The 23,846-nt window shown below is 31.5% G+C and overlaps 1 protein-coding gene across 2 annotated transcripts in view; it reads right to left on the bottom strand.

Annotated features, from left to right (window-relative positions):
- The window catches only part of LOC145326736 (uncharacterized), a 126,004-nt gene that overhangs the window by 8,489 nt on the left and 93,669 nt on the right, over positions 1-23,846 (bottom strand). For both annotated transcript variants that reach the window (XM_080170117.1, XM_080170118.1), the window contains exons 15-23: positions 17,068-17,199; positions 16,044-16,789; positions 15,677-15,860; positions 13,161-13,256; positions 12,505-12,619; positions 10,349-11,280; positions 9,278-9,423; positions 8,693-8,756; positions 902-1,036 (exon numbers count right to left, since the gene is read on the bottom strand). In XM_080170117.1, the coding sequence (XP_080026243.1) occupies positions 902-1,036; positions 8,693-8,756; positions 9,278-9,423; positions 10,349-11,280; positions 12,505-12,619; positions 13,161-13,256; positions 15,677-15,860; positions 16,044-16,789; positions 17,068-17,199 (2,550 nt within the window). The remainder of the gene's footprint in view (positions 1-901; positions 1,037-8,692; positions 8,757-9,277; positions 9,424-10,348; positions 11,281-12,504; positions 12,620-13,160; positions 13,257-15,676; positions 15,861-16,043; positions 16,790-17,067; positions 17,200-23,846) is intronic.

Below are 23,846 nucleotides of genomic sequence, written 5' to 3'. Positions count from 1 at the left end.
GTTAATAGAAGATTTTTCAATATTTGATTTTATTAAAAACTAGAGTTGGCTCGATATAACTATCTCCCTATTGGCTAGTTTTCTATATGCATATATATTTCTTAATAAATCTATTTTACTCACCCGGCATTACTATTTAAACGGAAGTAAATATTTAATAATTTAAATGATCTTAAAAAGATTTTTTAAATTATATTTTTTTCTTTACATTACCATCACCAAAGGGTTTATTATATGATTACAATTTTAGTTCAATATTTGAACACACAAAGTGTCGCCACAATCGAATTCTTTTAAAACAGAGTTTTCTTTAATTTATTATATTATAAATTTAAATTTTCTTTTTTATGATTAGAAATTAAATACTTCATTATAATGTAAATAGCAACATGAAATGAAAAAAATGAATTTATTTTTAATAAAGTAAAATAATGGGTCTTATCGTTCTGGGCAATGAGAGTTTATTATGGATTATTGGAGCACTATGAGTTTTCAACGAATATTCCTTGGAAAACTTGAGCTCGTTTATAGACATTTATTTCCTATATAGATCTGACATGGATCTTGAAGCAATTAAGCAGGCCGTTTTGTACATGTTAAAAATTGGAAGATTTCATTAAATAAAAGTTATCGCAAATATACTTAGTAAATAATAAATTATTAAAATACTCTGTACATAGATTGACGTAAATTATTTTATTCAATTCTAAAAACGCATAGTTTTTTTTATAATATTTAAATTTTTTGAATCTTATTTTTTTAAATATATAATGTACAATTCTTAATTGATTATTTGAGAAGAAATTAAAAAAATATCACACATACAAATACTTTAATAAGGGTTTAACATACAGACTAAGAAAATTGTTCAAGAACTACGCTCTGAAAATAAAAAAACTACCTCTAAAACAGTTTCTTTGAGAATATCGTCCCTTGGTAGTATTGTGGGCCTGTGGCCCCGCTGGGTATCGATCACGACACCGTACACGTCGGGGAGCTTGGTCGAGTTGAGACGGGCTGGCCAGAATCGTCCATCCTGCAAAAAATATTGAATATTAAAATAGTACATAGTAGACAAAACAGCTTACCGCGGATTGCAAAATATATTCAAGTTTTGCTAGCCCCGAAGTACCAAAAGTTTTTAAGCCAACAAATGACAGGGCATGTTTGTAAAACTATGGGTACCAGTATCATTTACAGACATATATCTCCTCCCTACCTGAGTTTTGAAAATCCTAATCTAACCTTTCTCCCCTAGAATTTTTAATTAACAAATATCAGAACGACTTTACACAAATCTATTATTTATTGTCAAAAAAAAACGGAGGGGGATATATTACAAAACTTTTCATGTAATTGGTTGATTTAGAATCATATCAAATTTAGTTTAAATAACATAATTTTATTTTTTGGTTATTTAATTTTTTGTACACACTTTATAGTTGAGAATTGTTGGTTTAAATAAATTTTGGCAGATTTTAAATTTGAGGTTAAAAAGTTTTAGTTTTGTCAAATTTGATCATGCAATATGGACATTTTACAATTACAATTTTACTTCGCTTGAACCACCATGTAACCCCCCTCCAACCCATTCAGAATATTTTTAAAAATATCTAGGGGGAAGAATGAAAAGTGTATCAATTCATTATATGGAGATAGGGGACATTGGACTGTATATTAAACTGGTGAAAAAATTTTTATCACCAAGTTATCTTATTCGTTGGCTTAGAACTTTTGGTACTTTACTTTAATTGTCATTGATTGGTTCTAAGCAGTATCTAGTACCTTACAACCAATAATTTAATCTATAAAATTGATAATTTTGTTTATCATCATTTGGGATGTAAATTAAATTTTTAGTACAAAGTCCCCAACATTCTTTGAATTAACAGAAGTTTTTTATGCTTCTTATGAACAAGTACTTGTTAAACCTTTTGATCTATATAACAAAGGCGAGGGGTGGGGTATATTATCGTCCATCATCAGAATTTCGATAATGCCAAAATTTTGATATTTAAAAATCAAACACAATTTTGAACTTCAAATACACATACATAAGACTTTCAAGAGAACTTTGTTAAATTTAAAACATTTTTTTTTCAAAATCTTGCGGTTGGCGTTACCTTAATAAAAAATACTTCGCTATTTCAATTGAGGGAAAAGAAAACTGTTGTGAAATCTCTCCCCCCAAGTAAAGTCTGATACTTCAATATCCTCTGTCATAAGTCGTTATGATGTCATTAAACGCCTTTTTGGCGGTAAAAACATTGTAGGAAAAACTAGGAAAAGTTATCTATCGACTAGTATTATAGATTAGACAGCGTTCTGCGGATTGTGAAATTAAAAATTATAAGTTTAATTCCTGTTTTGATTTAATCATTCGTAGAAAATTGTCTATAATATGATACGATACATGATTTTTCAGTTTGATTTTGCACGATTAAACTCAAAATTACTTTCTTTTTCCTCTTTCCTATTATCATGAAGCAGAAAATTATTTCTAAGAAACACTTTTGATTGGTGCTTGTCTGTGTGTCTGTCTGTCTGTGTGCGTTTGTCTGTCTTAGTGCTTTTGTCTTTGTCTGTCTATGTGTGTGTGTGTGTGTGTGTGTGTGTGTGTGTGTGTCTGTCTGTGTGTCTGTGTGCGTTTGTCTGTCTTAGTGCTTTTGTCTTTGTCTGTCTATGTGTGTGTGTGTGTGTGTGTGTGTGTCTGTGTCTGTCTGTCTGTGTGTGTGTGTCTGTCTGTCTGTCGGTGTGTCTGTCTGTCGGTGTGTCTGTCTGTCTGTATGTCTGTCTATGTGTGTGTGTCTGTCTGTGTGTGTGTGTGTCTGTCTGTCTGTGTGTGTGTCTGTCTGTATGTCTGTCTATGTGTGTGTCTGTCTGTCTGTGTGTGTGTCTGTCTGTCTGTGTATGTCTGTTACATTAAAGTCTAAATGAATGTTTTTTTCTTTGTTCGTCTACAAGTCTGTTTGTTTGTCTGTCTTTACTTACACACATCTGTGATTCTGTATGTCTGTATTCCTGTCTATAAGTCTAATTTTTTATTGTCTGTTTCATGAACTAAGGCCATAAAGTTAATTTTACTATACTATTAACCAATCGCTTAATATATTATATGCTTTATGGGAAAGCTTATTTTGTTTTTAGGCCTTAAAAAGCTATAGCTATTTTTAAAACACTGAAAAAAGTGGAATTTTCATTAAATCTGATGAAAACTTTAGAAATTTAGTGTAAGAAAGGGTTTGAAAAGTTTGGTACCAATTAAAAACTTCCTCAAGGATCCATTTTATTATATACTCAGATAGGAGAGTGGATGGAAAGTTAACAACAGGCAAAATAAAGTTTTGATGGATTTTTGTCAAAATTGATAATTGTAATTTTTTATTCAGGTTGGTGCTTTTCCCACGTACCATTGAGAACCATATCCCCCCCCCCCACCTCTTATTTCTACGAACTGACCAATAAATGAGGTCAATATAAGCAAATTTTTAAATGTCAATATATCCACGTATATCCTAATTCTATATCCATTTTGTTGAACTTCTGTCAGCTGGTCAAACAGCGGTTGACCACTGTCAAAAATACATATAAGAAAGGAGAGGTGCTTTTTTATAGAAAGGATGCATTCAATAACACTTCGCCGTTGAATGTTCAGGCAAAGTAACAAAGAAAAAAAATGTATCTAGATTAAAAATATGTTAATATTTTTCCTGAAATTTAGAAATATACTAGATTTAAATATAAAATGAGGTTGATACATCGATGTAGAGATATTTTTTTTTTAATTTAATGTGATTCCATTAATATTGTCTGTTTGGTAGTCACACCAAAACTCTTTTGTTGGCAAGTTTAGAGATGAGTTGCAGGGTTAAGGTCAACACAGGGATGGGGGGAAGGGGGGGGGGGGTCAGTCATTCCACAAATTTGCCAGGGAAGGGAAAGGACGTTAGCAGATAAACTATTCTACACCTATAGTTTTATATTAAACTATCGGCTATGCCTCTAGGGGCAATGAGGTATTCCCTGAACTTTCAAGAAGATTCGTTGTAAGGAGAGCCTTAATAGTCCAGCGGTTTAAAAGATCTTTCGGTACAAACACATAAAAAACAGACATCCCCTTACTTTCAAATAATGATATTCTTAATAGTCACAAATCGTTTTAACAACCTTTTAAAACATAAAATGTATAAAAGTATGAATTTTATCTAACTCATAAAATTGAAGAAAATTTAAAATTCTTTCTTACTCTCGAAAAAAGTAATTTTTGAAGATATTACTTTTTATATACGATAGTTTTAGCTGTTTTTACAATGTAATCAAATTTTGCACATTTGCAAATAAGGCCAATTGTGTCTATAAGTAGCGCAGCATATATGCTATATAGGTCATTTAGATTAAAAAAATATATATCGGTCTATTCTCCACTTCAATCAACCATTCTATAAAACTTAAAAGTTGAAACCAAAATTAGTTCAAAATCACTATTTTGAATTGAAAAATATTTTTTTCTTTTTTAATAAAACACTGAGTTTGATATTAGATTCGTTGATAATCTTTGGATAGTAGGAAAAAATTTATGTCAAGTTTCATTTCACTTTTTTTTCAAAGAGAATATGTAATTTGTTTGTGCAGTTTTAGTACTTAATTGCCGCAAGTACGAAAAAAATACCAATGTAAATCATTCTTTCGTTTCTGTGAAAAAATCTCATTAGACCACGAAGTCGTTGATTTTAAAAAAAAAACTTTACATATACTATTATACTCCTTTTATCCAAAGAAATTCATAATTCTCAAACAAATTTTGAGGATAGAAAAAGATTTGAAAGAATTGCTCATATACCACAGCAATATCTTTGCATGGTTAGGCATTAAAAAAAGTCAAGTTTTTTTCTACAAAAAAAAGATTGACTTATAAAACTACGAATTTTTATTGTCGACAAGTTTAATGTAATTGGTCTTCAATGAGATAATATATTAATGTCATTATTAATATAATTTTATTATATTGATTTTTCCCCTGTACAATTAAAAAACCAAAAATTACATATTGGCTATTTTATTGGTCTTTAAAATTATGTCTGTTTTGTTTACAGTTTACACATATGTATATCTAAAACGGTGAACTGAAATTAGTTTCCGAATGTGAACACATTTTCCTAGGTGTTTCCCAATACTATCTCAATATTTGCTACTAGCTAAAAAACCTTCAAACTTCCAAAAAAAAAAATCTAAATTTGAAAAATTAAAACTTTGAATGTATAATGTATAAATCGTTAATACATTCAAATTTTGATTTTTTTTGAAGTTTGAAGGTTTTTTAGCTAGTAGCAAATATTGAGATAGGATTGGGAAACACCTAGGAAAATGTGTTCACATTCGGAAACTAATTTCAGTTCACCTCTAAAACTCTAGGTCAACCGTGGAGTGTTCACATATTATCGCCCTCCAAAAAAAACTTTTTTTTTCAAATATAAGAATAGAAGGCCACAAAACCGCTAAGTTAGTCTCAAGATTAAAACATCCAATTATCTTACTTTCTTTTGTGTTTATTACAGATTGTAATTTTACATTTCCTATCAATAATGTGTTAAACTTTCGCGTAATTTGTGGAACACCATACCGTAGAACTCATTGTTTTTGTGCATAGCAGTTGAGAGGTCTGTAATTCTATATTTCAAGTTTTGTACAACTTGTATCTTTCATTGATAGAGTACCTTCTCTATAATTTAATCTATATACATTCATTTATAAATCAAATTTTTTGAGTTGTGCCTGTTTTATGCCAAGACATTACCCCAACTGTAACTTTATGGAAAATAGAATTTCCCCCAAGAATTTTAATAGATTAATTTGACTTATATGGAGAAAATAAAGATTAAAAACTATCTTTAATTTTTATAAATAAAAAGTCAAATCAATTTGGAAGGTTCCCAAAAACCCTCCCAGAACCTATGAGAAGCAATATTGTAAAGGAGGACCACATCGGTTCAGCGGTTAGCGAGATCCTTAAAAACAGACATACAGACACGTATCCTTTTACTTTTCTTGGTACACCGACAAACGTCCTAATACGACAAACGTCCTAATGCGACAAACCTCCTAAACGACAAACATCCTAAACGACAAACGTCCTAATGCGACATCTCTTAAGTAAAACGTCCTATTTTTTTTTCAAAAATTAAATCTTCCAAATTTAATTTAAAAATGTTCTAAAATAAAAGGAAATAGATATATATTTTTTTAATTTAGAAAATTAAAGGTTTATTTTTGTAATGCACGGTTGTATTGGGTTCGAAACCATTCCGTTTGTGATAGCCAACACAGACTTTGGAAAGACTGTCGGACAGTAAAATTTAGCCTATGGTTAATGTTATTCGATTTAAAAAATATTTTTTCCTGTGTTTTATCGCCATTTTGAATTTGATATTGTTAAATATTTTTATAATTAGAGGATTTTGTCCTTAAATTTGGAAGATTTTTTTTATTTCATAATTTCAAAAAAAATTTAGGACGTTTTACTAAAGAGATGTCGCATTAGGACGTTTGTCGTTTAGGAGGTTTGTCGTTTAGGACGTTTGTCTCATTAGGACGTTTGTCGCGGTAGGACGTTTGTCGGTGTACCCTTTTCTTTAAGGATTAAAAGTAGATTGTACACAATATACAAAGCCAAATAATCATTCTTGGAGACCATTATAGTTTGTATGCATATCTATTTCATATATGGGGGAGAAAAAAACAGGGAACGTATTAAGGGATAAGACAATGGGCGAGACATTTATGTTCAATGTACATACATCCCGATTGTGATAAACAAAATTATCCTATATGCAGATGAAAAATATTTTAAAGAAAAGTTTAAACACTACTGGATATTATAAAAGTGCCCAAAGTCTTTAAAAAATTATAGAACTATGGGGACCAGTAACATTTACAGTTCCCTTCCTTAGAAAAAATTAATGATATAATAAAAAAAGTCAAGTTCGTTATTTCTGACTAAAATGATATAGAATTTCTCTAACAGAGCTCATAAAACGACAAGTCGATAAGTATTCAATAAAGACCTCTTTTATTAAACGCCGAAAGAACAATAGAAAACCATTACGGTTGTACATCAACATTTAGTTTTTTCCCTTCGCCAAAAATTTAATTTAGCAAAAAAATAAAACTAAGTTGTTAGAATAAAAACAATTTTGTTACAAATTTTCAATACATAGTTACCATAAAGATTGAGGTTAGGGTTTTCTCAAAATCCAACGGATATTTAAGTTTAATTCCGCTTTTAAACCTATGCGTACACTGAACACGCTGCCAGCCGTATGGGAGCTAGCTGTATTTTTTTTAGTCAAACCAATAACCTTGGAATTTGCTTTTAGTCCATTAATAGTTCCCAAATCATATGACAAGCTTTTTTGGCATAATTTGTTTTAACTGTGAAGTATCTTTTTTTATACAAAATGCCCCAAGCCAATAAAGGAAATAAGATATTGATTATTAATTTCAGTCAGTGGTAAGTGGGTTAAATTTAGCAATATTTTTGTGCTACTAAAAAACGTATCACATAAAGGAATAAACTGGCGAAAATACATCCAATTGTTTTGCCAGGTATACATATGGTAGTGCCTGTATTGGAATAATTTGATTTTACTAAATCAAATTATTAGCAGGAAATGAATAAACGCTGTAGGAAAAAGTTGTAAGAGTTTTGCAGAAACTTCGTGGCAGGGTTTTAGTGCCACAGTGGTTTAAAAATATTGGAAAAGGGGGGGGGGGGGGGTGGAGGATGCAGGACTATTTTTAACCCACAGAATACCAAAAGTATTCTTTTCTATTATATAAAGTGGTAATGTTTTTGTTTGTCCATTAAAATCTCGTTAACCACTGAACTAAATGATATATCCATTTCAGGGAAGCTTCAACTAGATCATATAATGGTTTTAAGCTATTTTCTAAAAATAATCATTTATTATTCATTGTCTAGTCCTAATGTTCTTTTTCAAACTCTTGAATGACGTCATAAAAATAGAGAGGACAGGAATATTAATATTCACTACAGAGTAGCTACGCTACTAAAAAGTTAAAAGCTATCTGGGATCATTGTGGATAAGACAGCAGACGATTTATTGATGTACGTACCCATTGATAATTCACAAAATTATTTCTTATGAACCAAACCAATCAATCAAGATTCAATAAAAGTATCAAAAGATCTTGTCCCAACAAATAAAATAACGTGTTTATAAAACTTTAGGTACCAGGCTAATTTACAGGCAATGTCCCCTCCCTCCCTGTAAAAACTATTGTGCACTGAGATTACTGGCAATGTCCCCTCCCTCCCTGTAGAAACTATTGTGCACTGGTAGAGAAAAGTGTTATTACACTTTTTATTCCCTAACACTTTTCTGCATAATATTTTAAACAGAGAACATTTGGTACAATTTGCTGGCTTATTAACTTTCATACAAGGAGGGAGGGATCGTTAAATTGTGAATTACACTAGTACCCAAAGTTTCGTTGGTTAAAACTTTGGATACCTTTACAGAGGGAAATGTTAGAAATGAAATATGAAAAAAATCAAATCCCGAAAGAAATAGCCTAAATCCACCCCAAAATAAATAAATAAATACGACATTTTACTTCTGACAAATAACTGGCGGGAAAAATTTGGCGCCAAAAATTTTTAGTTTAATGTTACCTGAAGTGCGAGAATTCTGAGGCCATCCTTGAGATCTTCATTTACTAGCTCAGCTGATCTTAGCCTATTATCAAAGATAACTATAGATATATGCCAAGTACAATATTTAAGAAAAAAATATAAAATATGCTTTTACATGTGGTAAATCAAATCTTTTATAAAGGGATTTTTTGCCAATAAAAATAATTTTCTAATCGTTTTTGACTTATTTATGGGTAATAAATGGAAAGAAATATACTAAATACCGAATAATGTTTTTTTTTTCGTGGTCTGGAAATAGTTCTGTATAGAGATTTTTTCAATTTTTTTTCTTATAACTGCTTCAAGGAAGCTAAGCATAATTTTATCTGTTCACAGGTTATCCAATTGTATCTTTCATCTATTTGAGATGACGAACCCCAATCTGTCCCACTTTGAGAAAGACGATTCCAGTGACGTCATATACATTTAGGGAAGGGGGGGCAAATCTCCTCCCTTTTCTCCCATCACTTTTGAAGAGATTTTCTTCACCAACCCTATTCTATCCTGTCTTGGAAAAAAATGCCTTGGTAATGGTTAGTATTCTAATTCTATAGTTTTATTTGCCTGTTGCCGTCCTCAGGAAAGATGTTCTTAGCTGGTGTTACTAGTGGGTTACTGGAGGCTCCAGGTAAACCAGACGTGTCTAGGGGTCCGGGGGATTTTCTGTCCGGACTTCCTAAGCTTTCCGCAAGCTTCAGCACCTTTTCCCTCTGAAAATAATAAGATGCTTTTAAATTTTATATATAAAAGGAAATACATATTGAACAAAAATGACAACATGCATAGTTATATTAGAACGAAACAATCATGGATGGACAAATGGACTAAGTAAAATATAGAGCAGATGTTCAATGATCATGAAAAAGAGGAAAGGAAAGAAAGAAGACCTACAAACTGACGGACCAAGTAATTTGCGTAGTTGATGCACTTCGGTACCAAAAAATCGCATTCTATCTTAAATAGTAGCCCAAAATATCACATATCCCCATAGCGTTATGGACAGACTCACAAAAAAATAAGAGTAGCTTTATATACTATTGTTTAATTCAATCTACATTACAACCTTTCTTTCGCTCAGATGATTAACAGCTACTAAAAATACAATAAAAAATAGAAAATGTTTGCCCTATCTTTATAAAATATATCATTGTAATAGTTTAATTTTATCTTCAATGACATAGAATTTATTATTTTTATTCCCAATTCCTACTTTTAACTAACTTATTTCCTATTTTGTAAAAGTATGTCAAATATATAAATCAATTTTAAAGAAATATGAACTTTTTCTTTACACAATTTAATGAAACATTACTAAAAGTAGGTAACAAGGATAAGGCAATAGACATAAAATTAATCTTCCCACAAATTATGTAGAACGAAATTTTGGGGGATGAATAAAAGTGGTACCCAAAGTTTTATCAACACGTTTTCATTTACGTTGGCTTGAAAACTTTGAGTACTTTTATTAAATTATGGCCGGTACAAACTAGCAGTGGCCAAACTTTTGCAACAATAATATTAATCTACAGAAGGGGTCATTTTATCATAATTGGGGGTGTACAACAATTTATCATCCATTGTCTAATCATTATGTCCTTTGTTATTTGTAGAAATAGATGATTGTAAAACAAGTACCTGTCTTTCATCATCTTCATCAGAAGTAGTCTCAGCGTAAGGCGCCATGCTAATTTTTGACATCCCTTTACCAGCAGACAACCCGCTGCTTTCCTCTTGGCCGCCCTCCGAGTATGAACTACTCGAACCCGACACCTTTTTGGAGGATTTTTTGGTTGATTCAAATTTATGCTTGGGCGGAGCAACGCTTCCGTCCTCGGAATCATCAAAGTCATATTCATCAACGCCGGTAGAATTTTTCGAGGAGTCTTTACCAGCGCCTCCACGGTTTTGGAGATCTAACATCATGTAAAGATTCTTGGGCTTTTTGGGTACAATTGTCTCCGAGCTGCAACCGCCGGAGTTCTTTTTAGGATTGTCGGCTTTGCGCTTTTTGTGCGCTTGATACGCACTTTTGAAGCCATCATCACTTTCATCGCCGCTAGTTTTATAATCAGCATTTGTAGCAGCAGAATCGCTGCCAATATCATCAGATTCGGCAGCATTTGAGCTGGCAGCTGCTGGCTTCAATTGCGACATAAGATTAGCAAAGGGATTTGCCTTACCCTTCATGAAGCGTGAGGTCAGCGTTGACAAACTTGTGTTGGGAAGATTTGATGGAGCATTAGCGGTTGGGGATAAACTATCACATCTGTTTTCCTCGTCATTGGTGCTAATCAGCTGTTCTGGACTAATATCGTCTTCCTTATCATTGCAAACATCAATTTCGTCATCGTTGTCGTCCTCCACCTTTAAATTTGACGCGAAATTATCGCCATCTTTGTTTTTGTAGCGTGGCGCATCCTCAAGCTGCAGGATGGAGACTGGGGAGGAAATGCGCGAAGGTTGGCGACTGGTGTTGGCGGATTTTGAGCTGAAGCGCGGCCGACCCATCTTTATCTTAGGGTTGGGGAATTTCTTCTTCTTTGGCCTTCCTGGTCCACGTGCCTTGCCTGTAACAAAATTATAAATGAAATTAGGATAAAAAAGCTTTTCAATTAGCAATATTTGTATAAAAGTCATATACTGCATTTTAATACTGCAACTGATAGAGACACAAAAAGAAAAATCTTAAAATAGAAAGTTGACAATGCTTAATTAAAACAAAATTTACTAAACTATAATCAAATTACCATTTTACTTTTAAATTCCTTCATGTATGTATATGTCAGACTAAATAAAAAATTTCAAAGAGGTATTTAAAGCAAAATGGATCAAATACTTTAATTAAAGGACCTAAAAACAGTTTTCTAGTCATTAGATATAGAAAAAAAATCCTTGCAACCCCTATATAACTTGCTACTGTGCGCCCTTACAAGTAATTCAATTTGTTTAAACTGCAAAGTTTCTTTGCAATTTGGTTGCAAATGTTTGTTTAAAGAATCTATATGGACGTTAAAACAATTCAACACAAAAATTTGGCGCTTCACACAATGATAAATTATGTATTTAATATCATTTAAGTAATATATACTCCATAAAATTGGTTTTGATCCACCAAACATAATAGTGGTAAAAAAATATTTGAGTTTGATCATTACACCTTTAATACTGTCACTTTTAAATTAACCAATATAATATAAATAATAAAGAAAGGGGAAAAAATTAATAATCCACTAGAGTTTATTATAGATTGTCTTTAAAAGAGAAAAATATAATATAGAAATTTTTTCCTAGCTCTTTATTTTTTACTGCAGACTTTAACTATTGCAGTAACTTTAATCTTTAGTTGTAATATGTAATACTTGTAAGCAAAATTTCTCAATTTTATAGAAGTTCCATATTTTGAGCTTTTTTGTTGAAGAGGATGAGGTATTGCTTTTTTTGTTTTTGACGAACCAAATGGCCAAAATCCTGCCTGAAACCCATATAAAGTTGTTTCAGAGATCTTTGGGGACAGATAAACACTATATTCTAAACCCTTTATAAAGTAGAAATGGATACCAATAAATAAAGGTTAGGACACTTTTGCTACTTTAAAAAAATTAATTTTTGCTGTAACAAATTAGCACTTTTTTCTGTATTTTAATATTCAATGTAGGGGTTTGTTTCATTACTATACTTTATCTTACAAAAATGCTTCAATATTATTTATTAAAGTATTTCAACTATTTTGCCCTTCAGTTTAGAATAAAGTAAACTTTAAAACAAGATAAGTCCTTTAAATTGTCTCTTACCTTTCCCGCCTTTCAGCGGCTTTTTTCTTGGCGTTCTCAGCCGCTGCAGCTTTTCTTGTTTCTCTTGGTAGCTGTTCTGCAGTTTTGTTATCTTCATCCGAATATTCACCTCCTCCTAAACATATCAAATAATAATTATATCTGCGCTAAAAATTAATTATAAACAAGGATGATTTTGTTTATTAGTTGGTAAAAATTAAAAATAAACTGTTATACTTCTGTATCTATTCAGTAAAAAGTATATTTTAAAGGCAAATAAAGAAAAGGTTTTTTAGACTAACGGGCACTAACAAACCCTTGTTTTAGAGAATAAACGCTGTCATAGATTACACAACTTTGAATTTTTCTAGTTTTTTTGGTGCTATAATGAAACATCTCAACAGGCATCGAATAAGATGCTCTTTTTTTTAAAGGAGACTCGTGATTGGTTAATTATACATCCAATCAGACACTGGTATTTTGACATGGAGACTCGTGATTGGTTAATTATACATCCAATCAGACGCTGGTTTTTTTGACAAGGAAACTCGTGATTGGTTCATTTCAGCTGCAAATTAGAAAAGAATAGATATGTCATCCAATAAAATCTGCGGTAAATGCAAACATATTCCTAGAGAGGGGAAGGGCAATAGCAGATAAAAAATAAAATTACAAACCTGGGACATTATTTCCATGTTCTTAATTTTCTTGATCATTTTAGCAAGGGCCTTGATGTTGTCGAACTTCTCTGCTTCTATATTGTCAGGGTGGTCCTAAAATGCAAAAAAAAAGTTGTTAGGTTGGCTCAAAGTGAGAAAAAATTGCCTTTATTACTAAATTTTCTTTTTCGTTGTTTTTTAAAAAGTTGTAGGTTGGGCTAAAATGACAAATTTAAAAAAAACTAAATTAATTATCATCAAATAGTTCTTATAATAGTGAATTGTTTTAATACAATATATATTTCTATATTTTGTTTGGGTGTTCTGAAAATTGAAAATGTTAATTTAATCCAATAATCATATTTGTTATATAAACACAATTATTTTACCTTATATAAAAAAATGTGATAATCTTCTAAAATAAAAAAATGAAATATTTGTTTTAAAAATTCCTTTCGACCTCCCCTGACAAATATTCTAACGTTAAATTAAAATTATATTTGTACATTTAAATAAATAAAATACTTTATTCCCCTTTTAATTTATGTCTGACTCAAAGCTCGCCTACAAAAAAGCAAATTTAGGACAATCCTTATATAAAAGGGACAGGATATCTCTTTGTGTGTACCAAAGGATCTTTCGAACCGCTGGACCTATATGGTTCTCTTTTGCAGAGAAGCTGCTCATAATCCCTGGGAAGGTATATAACTATTATGGGGGAGGGTACTTCCACCATCCCAAAAGAAATCGCCCCTAGAAAAATTACTACCTTTCTTTTCCTTGTAAAACTAAAATTAAAATGGATAGGAAACAACCCTCAAATGCCCTTACAAGCCTCTAGGGGCATAGCTGAAAGTGTAATATAAATTTATCTACCTCCTAAAGAAAAGGATTTTATTTTAATTAATTTAACTACTAGTCTTTTTTTAAATATCTTTTAACAACCCAAAACAACATATGTATGTATTAAAAAGAAAAAAAAATCACATTAATTTGAATGCTATAAATAATTATCTTGTAGACGTGTTTTGTATGGACAGTCTTTACTTGAGTTTAAAATTAGATTGAATCATCAATCAAACCTCAATAGCACTTCACAAATACCCTCAGACTATCAGGGTGCCGGAGGTCTGTTTATTTTCAATAGTTTACGGGAATAATTAATGTTGGATATACCATTATTTAGAAGGAAGAATTCAATTCTTAAAAGTAGTAAATTATTTGTGTGTTTATGTACTGAAAGATCACGTAAACGACTAGACTGATCGTTTAGAAATTTTCAGGAAATTTTACTTCCTGCCCACATAACAAATTATCTTTAAAATTGCGGATTTTTTGCACCAAAAAGTTTGACACCTTTATCTTTGCACTCTCGTAATATTCCATTAGCTGGTTAAATATTCTATTATTAGGTTAAGACGTGCGTGATATAGGTGTGTGTTTGTGTAGGTATGTGTGTATGTGTACTTGTGTGTGATAAATGTATGAGTGTGTGCGTGTGTGCTTGGGAGTGTGTGTGTGTATAAAATTTCTAATGATTTCTTGATTTACTTAAGATGTACCCTCAGACAAAAATAGTTAAAAAACTTCACTGTGAAAAGCTTCCCTGCAAAGGAAATGAGAACCATATCAGTCCAGCGATTAGCAAGATATTAAGATTTTTTTGTTTAAGGATTGTCTTGATATTTTAAAACCCCCAAGCATATTATTTTCAGCTAATTAAAGTCAATTGTGTTTCTTTTTGTATGTAAAAAATGAGAGGAAGTCGCTTATCTAAGTTTGTGAATCTAGGAATTACGTAGATGGAGGGATAGGTATATGGAAAGTTTTTTCTTAAATTTCTTCTAACTTTTTGGGGTAAGTGTAAGAGAAATATTGAATTTTAACTACTGAATAAAAGGCCATAATAATTGGTTAGGTTAGTGACGAGGATTTAAGCTTGATGAGCTTTATGTAACTTATTGAAAACACATTTTTTTCTACTTGTTAAGATACACTTTAATCCCTAAAGTCTTTATATAATAAAAAAAGGGTTTACATGTGAATAGAAAAAAAAGAGAGATAGTTGAATATAAAAAGGTAATTATGTAGTAAAATGTTGTCTATTATTACTAGCATTATGGAGGTCCTTTGTTTTATTTTATATAAAAATTTTTTTTTACATAAAACATGTTGTGCTATTTATGTAAATAATTATTACAAAAATTAAGCTTCCTTCCTATGTTAATGAAATATATATCTTACACTAGGAAAATCATATCTTTATGTAGCGAAGCATAAAAAAGAATCGATAAGGAGACTACAACCCTATAGGTATTATAAATTTCTTTTTAAAAAACTCTTTATTGTCCTTATTGGGGTCCTATCCCTAACTAAAAGTAATAAATATTTCAGTAAGTTTTATTGTGGTCCGTTTTCGGTTGAAAGTTACTTCGGTGTTTGAAGGTCAGTTAGTAAAACTTACCCAAGTTATAGAGTTGTTCCTCTACTATCAAAAATCTTTATCTATCACAATGTTCTAACAAAAAGTTTACCTTAGTAAAGTAGCGAATCTTCTGTTCAATATAGCTTTTGGCCGCCTTGGCGCCGTTCTCGCTGGCGTACGTCCGCACGTCGTACATGGTCTTGTAGCGGACTAGCGGCTCGACCCAGGTGGTGTGCTTGTAGTGGTCCACAGCTGTGACGTTGCACAACAAGGATAGGTCCATGGTGTCCAATCTAGCAAAACAAAAAAATTAGGTCAAAATCGGAGGAGTAGCAATTCTATTAAAAAATATATATTTTTTGATATTTTGTAATTTTATTGGTTCTTTCCCTCAAAGCCCCTGTCTGGCACTGAACCCCACGTCCAATATTTATTAAATAAATTGAAAATGATGAATATTAAATTTAAAAAATTACCTAGAAATGGAAGGATTGAGCTGATACTCAAAGGTATCATTTCGTGTCAGGTAACAAAGCAGTTCCAGGCCGTCAGACTGTTCCAGGTATCCGCCAGCAGACAGCGGCTGACCCAGGTAACCGCCGAAATGCGGCTCCATCTTTTCAATACCTTCTAACAGGATGTCAAGACCGTTCAATTCAAATCCAAACACATCCGTAGCTGAATGAATATAATTGTACTCGTGTTTGGCAGCAAAATTTTCAGATTCCTTGTCAATAAAGTCATTTTGAGCAAAAAGCAGTAAAGATTCTATACACTCGTCTACTTTAGCCTGACAATCTATATCAGTATTGTCGGTGTCTTCAATTTGTACTTCTTTCTCAGTTACTATTGGTTCCGTAGGTTCTGTTTTAGGAGGGGTGTCTTTACGCGTTAGACCCTCTATAGAGAAGCTACTTTTAATTGGAGTATTTTCGGTTGATTTGTTGTCATTATTATCCTTTTCAATTGTACTATTTATATCATCAACAGCAATAGTGCTGTCGGCGTCTAAAGTTGTATCGGCCACAACAATACTATCATGTGTTGTGTTGGCTATACTTTCACTAGTCTCATCTTCAACTGTACTTTGTAGTAATTCAGATTTGATTTTGATAGAATCTTCTTGTTTAGCTGTTGTTGAGTCTTTGGTAGAATCATGTTCATCATTATCATCAGTGACTGTTTCAATGCCAGGAGTAGTTTTACCAGGGTCAACGAAATCCTGATCGTTCAAAAGAAAATATTATATATGTACACTAGGTACATTCCAACGAGAAAGAATTTCTGTACGTTCGATAAGATTTTGTACACGGTTGGACCCAAAATTAGATTATTTTCAGGTACGTTTAATATTGGTTAAGGACAGGATTCAGTGTAATGCCTTCCCCCTAAGAATAAAATTACCCCCACAAAAATTACTCTTTTTTAAAACAACAATAAGTAAGGGTGGTAACCATTCGAGAAATTGAAGAGGTTTTTATAATTAATATTTTCAATTGCCTGCTCATCTACGACGGGTTCAATAAATCCTTCAGATGGATGAATAAGTCCAGGTTTAGTTATCTCCTCGTCTGGTAGGGGTTGCCCTTGGTCAGAAGATTCTCCTTTTATCGACTGAAGATCTATTGCTTCCTGAAATAGATAGATGGATGTTAGAGGGATAGATTGGTAAATAGGTTGAAGAATAGATATAAAAGATGGATTGATAAATAGATTTAATATAGTAGATAGATTGATAAATAGATGAAATATAGAAGATAGATTGATAAACAGATGAAATTTAGTAGATGAATTGATAAATAGATTAAATATAGTAGATAGTGATAAATAGATAGGAAATAGTAGATAGATTTATAAATAGATGAAATATAGAAGATAGATTGATAATTGGATGGAATATAGTAGATAGCTTGATAAATAGATCAAATATAGTAGATAGTGATAAATAAATAGGAAATAGTAGATAGATTGATAAATAGATGAAATATAGAAGATAGATAGATAATTGAATGAAATAAAGTAGATAGATTAATAAATAGATGAAACATAGGAGATATATTGATAATTGAATGGAATAAAGTAGATAGATTGATAAATTTACTATATATGTTGCAGGTCAAATGAAAGAACTACAGATTTCGGAAATATTAAAAATATAAAATCAAAATTTCTATTTTACTTCTGAGGGATGAATCTGAATCTGGACAATTATCAGATATTTTAATCCATTTGAAAGTTTTATGTTTGTAGGTATTTGTGTTTTCTCTATTATCCCCTTGTCGTTTATGGCGTATAAAATTGGTCATAGCTGATATATTAACACAGTTCTTGGTGTCTACGTCGACATTATAACCAATGGTTAGCTCTTATAATTAGAGAATTACACTAGGGGAATATAAACACAGGTGGTGAAAAAAGAGGAAGTCAGGTCTTCCCAATTTCAAATGTTAGGGGGGGGGGGAGATGTTCTTATCTCACCTATTGGTCTTATGTTAATATAATAACAACACATAGTTGAAATTACTCTAACACGCTATGTCTTAAGGAGCTATGTTAAATATCACACAGACATAACATGATATAAAGCAATTAAAACTTCTGAATTTCTGTCCCAGGATTTGAATTTGAATTTCTTGATTTTTGTGCATCAAACATTTTTCAAAGAATTCAGGCAGGGATTTAGGTATGAGACAACTTTAGATGAAAAGCTAGGTAGCTATTTCTGCACTGGTTAGCTTTAGCTTAGCCCAAATATCCCCCCTCTTAAATTTTATCTTCTTTAATACAAATTTCAATAATCTACTCTTTTCGGATAAACTTTAAAAAAAAACTCATTGATAAAATGAATTGATCGAATATTTCCAATTATTTTTTAAAATGAATTTGGCAGCTGTCTGTCGCTGGATGGTGTTGGGTTCGAGTAAGAACCAAGCCATGTCATACTAAGAAACATTAAAAAATGTTACCTACTGCTTTAATAGTTGTGACCTCTAGACAAAGTTCGTGCAATCGAAGGGATGGTTAGTCACTTTACCTTAGATTTTAGAAAATAAAAAATAAAAAACCATGGACAATTTTAGAGTTCCTTTAATCTCTGGGTTACTGTGAATAGAATACACACGGCTTCCTGTTTTAAATTCTTTTCACAGAATTTATTTTAACTTAGAATATTTTTATCTTTACCAAATTTATATTTTTAGCCTTTTTTGGACTTTTCGCTTAGTTTCTCGTTTTATAATACAATTATTATCGAAGAAAATAATATCAGTTTTAACGAATAACTGTTGTTTGAGTGGAAAAGTTGCAGGCAAAATAGTTTTTATGGGATTTATTCTTCCCTTTTTAGCTGCTTTATTATGAACTAGCGGTTTCGCCCCTAGCCTCTAGGGGCTTTGCCCCAAGAGGTGATAAAAAAAAATTTGGTCGAAATACGTATAAGGACCAAGGAAATCCCCTACAAAAAAAATAGTTTATTTTTTATTTTTGGGGGGGTTGGGGGTGTCCCACCCCCCAAGAAAATAGCCTAAAACCACCACAGGACCAGTAGGTATATTCCCTGAAGAGTAGAATCCGATCGGTTCAGTGGTTACTGAGATCTTAAGGGACGGACGGACGGACGGACAGACAGACAGACGGACGGACACACATCGTTCTACTTTGTATTATAGATAGGGAAGTAAATTTACATCCCTTCCCCTCAATAATTATCTGAATTTTTACTTTTTAAAGATTTTTCATAATTATTTTTTTTTATTTTATAAAAATACTTAAATCTAAAATTTTCTTTATTTGTTCATTAAAGCATAAAAAGAATAAATATTTTAAACCTGTCAAATCAGTTAAAACCTTTTTTAAATCAACGTTTTTATAATGTCTTTAAATAATTTTACTTAAGATTAGCAACAGATTTAAATCAAATCATTAAGGTCATGTTTTATTATTACTAGGGGAGCTACGCCCCTAGCATCCATGGAAAATATTTAAAAGATAGAAAAAGGCTCCGGATTACCCCCTTGCATTATAAAATTAGTAATTTTTTCCCGTTATGGTTTCGAAACCGATTCGTATCCGGTGGATTAGAACCGGTTACAGCCATACTGAAAAATCATGTCTATCATCGTAATACAGACAATTTTCCACGAACAATAAAATAATAATTATAAAATTAATACCAGTTTTGTTTGGCCGGACCTTCGGCCCCTCGGTACTAATAAAACTGGTCTTAATCAAAGTTCTTATTTTAATATCCGCGGAAAGCTGTAGATAATACGTTTTGAATGAACTCTCACTCCAAGTCAGCAGTGATTTTCTTGATAAGGGAAACAGTGAAAGGGCATTTTAAACAAGGATGACAAAGTCTAAATACTCCATTCATAGCGTAGCAATGATACAACAATTTAAAAAAAAAAATTACGTCTTACCTACTTTTACAGACATGGATATAAAATATGAATTATCCTGATAAAATGTTTCCCCCAGCTGGCTAATATGACGATACCCACCCATTTAGACTTAACCCCATCCCATCCTCAAACCATGGATGAACGTATTTACCAATATCTGAGGACTATATTAGCAACCTAAATTGAAGAAAAGAGTACCCCTGACACAATAAGCAGTATTCTATATCCATTTTAAACTTTAAATATATTAACAAGGACGAAAATTGTAACTTGTAGAGGAGCTACGCGACTATAAAAGGTAAGCGAATGAATATAAATCAGTAAAATCATCTGACAACAAACAAGGGTTTTAAAGCTAGGGTGTAAAAATAAGATTGATTAGGGTGTTAATTTTATAAGAATTGCATAATTCTAGAATGCAGAAAAACAGTGTGTTCTGTTTTAATAATGATTATTTTAACAAAAATTTGGAAAATCATTTTGGAAACTATTTTGTTACCTTTTGAAAAAAAATCTTAAAATTGGGAAGGGGAGAAGAAAAGGGAATTTTAAGTGCATTTTTAAAGGAGAGAAAAATGGAGAGAGAGAAAAAAACTGCTTCTTATCTTAAACTAATCTATAAAAAAGGGTTACGTTTTAAGTCCTTTTTATAGAGTTTCATAGAAAGCACAGAACCCCTACATTTTTTTTCTGAAATAATACTATGTAAAGGATGTACCAATGAATTTGTGTTTTGCTAGGGAAGCCTCTTATTTGATAATATGAGGTTTTAAGCTACTTTTTAAGCCCCACCTCTGAGTAAAGAACACTAAAAAGATTGGAATGGATATTTTTAAGTCCAAAATACTTTTTTCATCAATCTATGTTATTAAATTTCATTCTTATTGTCCTTTTTTAATCCCATGATTTTTTTTCTCGTTTAGGCAACAAACTAATCGTTATAGGCGCTAGATTAGTAATTTAAAAAAAATGTTTTACAACAAGTTCTATAAGAATTAAAAGAAATATATATTTAATCTACAATACTAAGTAGAATGATGTCTGTCCGTCCATCCCTTAAGATCTTGGTAACTACTAAACCGATTGGATTCTACTCTTCAGGGAATATACCTACTGGTCCTGTGGTGGTTTTAGACTATTTCTTGGGGGTAGGACACCCACTAATCCCCCAAAAAACAAAAAAGTCCCCTCCATTTTTTTAAAAATGTAATGGTTGTTGCACCAGTGGTACTGAATTTTTTTTAAATTACCTTTTTGGGCAAAGCCCCTAGATACAGGCTAGGGGCGAAGCCGCTAGTATTTTATAATTTATTAAAAATGCAATTACTTAAAATTGTTTGTTTTAAAAATTGCAAAGTATATCAGAGATAAAGGGCTTGGACAATAGACGATGAATTTTTTATCCTTATTATTCTAACAATGAAAATTAGAGCGGAGAAATGATAGTAGATCAATTTAATAACAGAGTCCTATCCCCGCAAACCCTGTAAAATATTTTTTGGTTTATTTATTTTAAATAAAAATCGAATTCCTATATTTTCTTCAAATTATAGTTTAGTCTTAGCAGCAAGTCTTACATGCGGTCAGTCTGTCTGTCTGTATCTTGCAAAAAGTAATGGCTTCAAAAATTAAACAATAATTAAGGGTTAATTATTAGACGTTCCTTCAGCAGCGCAGCTGCTATGTAACTAGGGTATTCCTTTACGTCTGTCTTACTAAAATATAATAAGTGTGCTCTATTTTCGAAGGTTTGTGATTTTTTCCATAAGATGAATAAATCATTTTAACAACAACTATGTCTATAACTTTTTTGTATATTGACAGATTTCATAGATTACCTAAAAATCATAATACTATGAAATGGTCATATTCTGTGATTCATAGACAACATAGTATATACCGTGAGCATGTTATTGCTGCGATACTTATTAAATATTTGAAATTAAAGAGAAAATATTTAAACTTGATATCTCTCTGCAGTAAAATTTCAAATTACCCAAGTGGTGTGAGTTCATTTCCGCATAATGTTTAATTTTAAAAAAAGTTTGATTCTATTATATAAAGTAGTAGGTAAGATTTATAGTTTGTCTCATGAATTATCGCAATTAACCGATAGAATTTTTCATTTTAGGAAAGTTTTAAATTAAAATCTTAGGATTTTTTTAAAAAAATTTCTGCATCTTGTCTTTCCCTTTAAATACAGAGCCCCCCTAGATACTAGGGGCGCAGCCGATTGTAGTTAATAAATACGAAAAAGTGTTTGTGTCGCTGTGATAATAATATTCTTTGAAAATATTTGGTGAATATGCGAAAATGTATAAACTCCAACACGAGTACATTTCAATGCAGTGGTTAAATTTGCGGGATAAAAGAAACATCAAATGGAGTAGTTTTATAAATAAACTCTCTAATTTGTTGGCATTAAATTTTATTAAATATAGATTGGTTGGTTCAACCTAGTAGCGGAAATTTATTCGATCAAAGATTCTAATCTACAGGTGAAGTAATCTTTGGGGAATTGGATTTACATCAATTTATCGTCCATTGTCTTTTCCCTTAATTCCCTGAAATTGCATAAAGAAATATTTTACACCAAGTTTTGAAGCCAATCTCTCTAAAAGGAATGATATGCCATCCCAAAAGTGAAGACTAAAGATACAGGAATTATGTACATATATGAAAACTTCCTGAAAAGTAAAACCAGATCGGTCCAGTGGTTATCGGGATCTTTTACAAATACTAAAGCATATTTAACCCAACTTTATCTATGCTGCAGCAAAAACTTAAATAAAATTTGCAATTAAACAAAGTTACTGCATAAGACAAAAGTTTAATTTATTCATTTTTTTGCGCTAAATTTGCATAATTATCCTTGTTTTTTTTTGCATTCAGCTTTTCAGTAAGTCAAAAGAGGGTTCTTTTATTTTTGTGTTCTTTGAATTTGAAGGAAAAAGAGGGGGCAAAAATAACCTAACACTGTTTTGAAAATATAATAGCCTAAACCATACATGGACCTCGGTTTATTGGCGAGATTATGATTGTTTAGTTAAAAGGTGAGAGCCGCTATTTTTTTTCGTCAGGTGCTATTCCCTCGTCGTTGTTATCTTGATACTTTTTTGGCATGCCAAAATATTTTATTTTTTTATAGGCAAAACTCGAAACATTTGTTTTGACCTAAAAGCGTTCATTTTAAATTTTTTCCAGTGTGGCCTTGAAACTTGTTAAAATCCGCTGAATTAGAACCAGTTCTCAGCCATACTTAAAAATCATTAGAACATCGTATTACATACAATTTTCCACGATTATTAGAATAAAAATCGAAGAAGGGCGTAATCATTCTTGTTATATAAAGAGTGAAAAAATCCGAATAAAAAACAAGTAGATGAAAAGAACCCCCCCTATCCAATTTTGGCTATAAATCTTGGTGTTGTATTTTTATTATCCTAAACGGGGGAGCCACTCCCCTATTCAAAAAAGGCGGATTGCAAAAATTATTGCATTACTCGAGAATTGCTATTAACAATAATAGCGAAGCTATTCTATAACTTATTTCTATGTCCGTATGTCACCTACCAAATATTACATTATTTTTCAAGTTTCTTTTGGTGATTTCTCTCAAATTGCCTGTTAAGCTCTAAACACCCATTCTTTTTAGAAATAAAGTGAAACTAAGGGAGGGGGCTAGTTTGTTATTTATTAGGGGTTAGGCTGAAGAAAAAATGAAATAATGAGGAGGGTTCAGTGCTCAACAGCTACTTTGAGGGAAAGCCCCAAAGACATTGAACCATAAAAAAAACATTATTTCTTGCTATGAACTCAATTGTCCCTGTTCCAATAAATTAGAATGTTAATGTATTTTTCATGTTTCATAATAGG

This window comes from Acartia tonsa, chromosome 8 (genome assembly GCF_053477335.1).
Source record: "Acartia tonsa isolate MP-2025a chromosome 8, ASM5347733v1, whole genome shotgun sequence".
Classification (NCBI taxonomy): domain Eukaryota; kingdom Metazoa; phylum Arthropoda; class Copepoda; order Calanoida; family Acartiidae; genus Acartia; species Acartia tonsa.
Note: the sequence above shows the minus strand (reverse complement) of the source record. Positions and strands in the feature narration are given on the sequence as shown.